At 33.3% G+C, this 5240-nt stretch overlaps 1 protein-coding gene across 1 annotated transcript; it reads right to left on the reverse strand.

Annotated features, from left to right (window-relative positions):
* Positions 1-687: 687 nt before the first annotated feature.
* LOC146956130 (putative protein phosphatase 2C 38) lies at positions 688-3812 on the reverse strand. Its single transcript, XM_085726914.1, has 4 exons — positions 2869-3812; positions 1947-2314; positions 1590-1826; positions 688-1113 (listed from the first exon to the last, which is right to left on the reverse strand). The coding sequence occupies exons 1-4, from the start codon at positions 3170-3172 to the stop codon at positions 895-897; spliced, it is 1128 nt and encodes a 375-aa protein (XP_085583040.1). The 5' UTR covers positions 3173-3812; the 3' UTR covers positions 688-894.
* Between the last annotated feature and the right edge of the window lie 1428 nt (positions 3813-5240).

The raw sequence follows: 5240 nt of genomic DNA on the forward strand, positions 1-5240 counted from the left end.
AGGACTTGCATACCTAGAAATATTTGATTAGCTTTTTAGTTTTGTTTCTTTTTTGGGCTATGCCCTCTTTTTTTTTTTTTTGTGTGTGTGTATATATATAAATTAATCCAAATTATTTTGGTAAGAAAAAAATCCAAATTAATATTAATGTAAAATTTCAAACTTTAGTCTGTTGAACTAGCTTGTTTTTGTTAAGGGGACTTAGTTGTGCATGTTGAATTTGTGAGTTAAACATGCTTATTTCGAACGAATGTATGTTTGTGGAGTGTCATCAATGTTTTTTTAAAAGTTATTTAATAGCTATAAATTTACTTCTTAAAAGTGAATAACTGAGGTGTTTAGGTTCGACCTCCAATCCTATATAAGTGGGATGTTTAGGTTCTGACCTGTATATTACAATACATTGTTTCTATCAATTGATTTAAATTCACGAAAAATTGGTTTATAGTGCGTTCAAATAACCTAAACTTAAAAAGCCAAATATATAAATTCTATTTCTACATAGCTTTATATTTCTACAATTTTGTTATTCTTTTTTCGTTGGTGATGCTAATTCAATTCACGTCTCAATACTTATATAATGGCCCAAAAAAACAAATATTTTGAAATACCTTACTTTTGCCAAAGAAAAATTCATATATATATATATATATATATATATATAAGATTTTCAATGGACATTCCATCTGTACAAAATATATGTTCATTTTAATCCACCAGATCATAAACTGGACAGAACAAGGTAGGGGGTGACAATGACAATTGTCTAAAATTTTTTTTTTTTTTTTGAGAGGAGACAATTGTCTAAAATTTGATTGGCTATAATAATAGTTGCTTAATTTCAATATACAGATATATTTTTTTGTTATTTTTGCATGATGATGATCAATCAACTTAGTGATTGGCAGATCCACCTCCTTTGATTGAAAGAGAAGAACCCCAAAGAGAGCTGTTATCAATCAGTTTGTGATTAAGAAACACAACAATCACAGTTATATCATCATGGAAGTGTCTCCTTGTTCCTTGTTCAATCTTTTGAAGGTCTGCTAGTCTCATCTCTCTCTTCCTTGCTGCTTCTCTGAGTGCTGCTTTCACAAGTCTTCTTGCAATTCCCTGTTACATAAAATGCTTATTTAGATAAACAACTTAATTAAGCACGTATAGCATAATCACTTATCATGTAAGTGGTTATGTTTACGTTATAAAATAACGAAAGATAAAATAAGTCGAATTATTTTCATATAAGATAAGTTGTTTTCATTACTTATCATGGAGAGCTATGGAAATCAGCTGAAAACAACTTAAGGATATATCATCGGTTGTTTTCATTGTATCCGTAGATAAGTTCAAATAAATTAATTTAAAGGACCATAGTATACCAAAAGTTAGTCAGAATGCAGTTGCGACAATCCTGCATTCACGCAATTTAATCCGTCCAATTAAGATCGGACAGCTCGTATTTTAACGATGCAAAACAAGCTAAAACACCTGGACTGTTCGATCAAGATTTGACGGTCCAGATTTGCAATAATGTGAAAGTGTGAATGATAACAATAACCTTGAATGGCAAAAATAAAATGAAGCCTTACATTAGGTGGATTGTTGTTGACTATGTTAACAGCCTCTTGATTGCTAAGCTGCTCCCATAACCCATCAGAAGCAAATATGAGAAATTGGTCATCTGGATGAAGTTTATGTGATGAAATGGATGGCTCACAGCTAAGAATTGGTTTGAAAAATGTTTCAGCAAGTCTGAACTTTGATGGTAGAGGCTCCCTATTGAATTCTGCTTTCTTCAGATATGCATCACCGATCGATCGCGAAACCTGCAAAAAGCATGTAGTTTTGTAAATTTTAAGGACTAAAGTGGAATAGTGGATACAAAGACTAATAACAGGAATTATAAAATTTTTACGGACTAAAAATATATTTAACCAAATTTGTACCTGTATGAGGCCTTTGACACGCCAAACATTGTGTCTCATAACCACAATTTGTGAATCATAAGGGTGTCTTAATCTAAGTTCATCTCTCACTCTTTCAAGGTTAACATTATGTTCTGCAGATAATTGTATGGCTGAAGTTTCCCTTGTTGCCCTCTCTAGTCTTCCTAACACCACCCTTGAGTCACCAGAATTTGCAATATATAGCAGTCCATTGCAAATTATCCCCACCAAACAACAAGTACCTGCTGATGCAATATGTGGCTGTCTTAGCCACTGTTTATTCACAAGTGATAGAAAACTCTCTTCTGTTGCTGAAAATGCCCTTTTGATCACATTTTCCGACAAGCCTTGATTTTCAGCTGCAAGCCCTGGATCACAAAGAAAATTGACTAAGTAATAATAAACTCAAAATAAAGGGTAGCTTAGTGCATGAGAGGGTCAAATATACATATCATTTTTTATTATTTATTTTTTGTTGAGGTTACTAGAATTATTATTTATATAAATGTTTTGGTGAAATTCGAGTACATGTTCGTATAAAAAATCATCGAACTGAATCCTTCACAATCACCGCTTTGGTGCACCCGACTATAGACTGTTAGATTAAAAGAGAAAAAAAATCATCTCATAATCTAACAATCTACACAGCCGGCTATAGAGGATTCAGGTTAAAAAATCACTCAAGGTGTTGGAATGAGACGAACAGCTTGGCGATTTCGATCTTGTGCAGCACCGCAGCCTCTCCGGCCAAACACGAGCCTTTAGATTAATCCAACGACGGATGTTTGGCCGAAGAGACTACAAATTTCCCTAACCCTCAGTTATTTTGAAAATATACATAAGAGGACAAAACATAGAAAACTATTTCAAAATGAATATGAAAATCTATATAGTTATGGTAAAGAAGAGAGAATGAAAATACTTTTGAGATTGCAGAAAAGATTGTCACTGACAAATTGAGAAGCTTCAGCTCCACCATGACCATCATAAACACCAATAAAAGTCCCTTGAGGACCCAAATGGTTAGAACTCAAAGGTCCAGACTCAAATTCACTTCTATCCTCCAATGAACTATTAGCTTGAATCACAGCCATTGAAAATTCACCATAAATATGGTTCCCTAAATCTTTGTACCATAACAATCCATCAACTCTCCCACCACTCCCACTTCCACTCCCATCTCCATCATCACCATCTGCAGCTGGCTTCCAGCAAGATCTCACCATCTTTTCTCAAACTTCTTTAATGATTTTCCTTAGCTTCTGAAGTTATGTGTATATTTATAGACCCTTGAGAAGCAAACACTATTTGGATAAGAACAAACTTTTGAGGTAAAAACCAAAAGGGTATGGGGTAAACTAACTGAGAGAGATGTAAGTATCTTGAAAAGATGGTTTCTCATGCAAGTTTCAGAGAATATGATGTTGTGTGTTTTGTTGGCACTATGTAGCTTAAATATGAGTCTAATGTGTTTTGGAATTCAGTGAGTGTGTCATATTTGAGAAACAAATATAGCTGGAAAAGCACATAAAAATTTCTATATGGCAGAGTTGGTCTGTGATCTCAGTGACCAAAGGTAAACAATGAGATAAGAGAAGGATATTGTAGATCTATGATCAGTAAGATGAAAAGAGATTTTTTTTTATTTTTAAACAATAACAACATAGTCTGACATTGTTTCTCTTGTCCTTTTTTTAATGTCCCTTGTAATTAATAGCTTTAATTTTGTGAGTTTGTGTTTCTAATAAGTCTTCAATTTAATGGTTGAGGTTTTTGAGTAACATCACCTTTTTTAAGCAATAATCTTGAGGTTTTAGGCAACTTTGATGTTGGGAGGAGTAATATAAAGTAAGGAGATTTCCGCGTGGATTGTTATCACTCACATATACTTTCTTTTATAACATAGGATGATTGAAGACTAACTAACCACTTGTCAGGGGATACACAAGAGGATCTAAAATCAGCCAGACATTAATCATGATATTAATGATAATAGAGATTTTAATGTCATATTTAAACCTAAAACCTCAAGACAAGTAGTATATAATAAGTTTGTTTTTGTATGTTTTAAATAGTTTCTTCTTAAACAATATTAATGTTGGCCTTGATTACTTAGCATGGTTGGTCACACATTCACATAGCTTGATATGCGGTGCAAAGTTGTGTTTTTGTGACGCACAGTAATTTCTGGCGTCAGCTTCAATAATTTCTTAAACAATATTAATGTTGGCCTTGGTTACTTAGCATGGTTGGTTACACGTATAGCTTGGTATGCGGTGCGTCAGCTTCAATAGTTTCTTAAACAATATTAATGTTGGCCTTGATTACCTAGCATGGTTGGTTACACGTTCATATAGCTTGGTATGCGGTGCGTCAGCTTCAATAGTTTCTTAAACAATATTAATGTTGGCCTTGATTACTTAGCATGGTTGGTTACACGTTCAGATAGTTTGGCATGCGGTGCAAAGTTGTGTTTTCGTGACGCACAGTAATTTCTGGCGTCAGCTTCAATAGTCGTTTAGTGATTGTCTAATTTGAAAAAAGAGACACAATTACATATTTTGCGAAATGCAATTAACCTTTTGTTACCTTCAATTGTCTTAAAGAGGAATAAAAGACACACATACAAATTTTGCGTGATGCAGGGGTTTCTCTATCAGCTTCAACAGTCGTTTAGTCGTTTAGCGATTGTCCAATTTGAGAAGCAAATACACACTTTTTTTAATAGCCAAGCAAATACACACTTATATGTTTTACAAGATGTAAAAACTTTTTGTGTTGTAGCCAAGCATATACATTGCGTATTTTGTTTAATGCGGTAATTTTTCTTATCAACTTCAATAGTCATTTAGCGATTATCCAAGTTGAGAAACAAATATACACTTTCATATTTTGCGAGACGCAATAACTTTTTATATTGCCCTCAACTTTCATAAAGAAAAATAAAAGATACACTTACATACTTTGTGTGGTTCTTATTTAAGCTTCACCACCCATTTAGAGATTGTCCAAGAGAGAACCAGAAGTCACATAATTTTATTCAAAGAAATAATTTATTGTGTCAGCTTCAACAATCGTTTAGTGACATCTCAATAGAGAAACAAAAACACACTTGCATATTCTGCGCGACGAAGTGATCTCTTGTGCAAGTTTCATCAGTCATTTAGCGAATATTGTTAAACAGATGAACATGAGACACAATTACTTATTTTCTGCGACGTAAACTTCTTATGTAAGCTTCAAAGTTTGTATAGTGACTATCAAGAGAGAAGTAAAAGATACACATACATATTT

Source organism: Medicago sativa, chromosome 1, assembly GCF_051527215.1.
Source record: "Medicago sativa cultivar Bolivia chromosome 1, Bolivia_mono, whole genome shotgun sequence".
In the NCBI taxonomy this organism is placed as follows: Eukaryota; Viridiplantae; Streptophyta; class Magnoliopsida; order Fabales; family Fabaceae; genus Medicago; species Medicago sativa.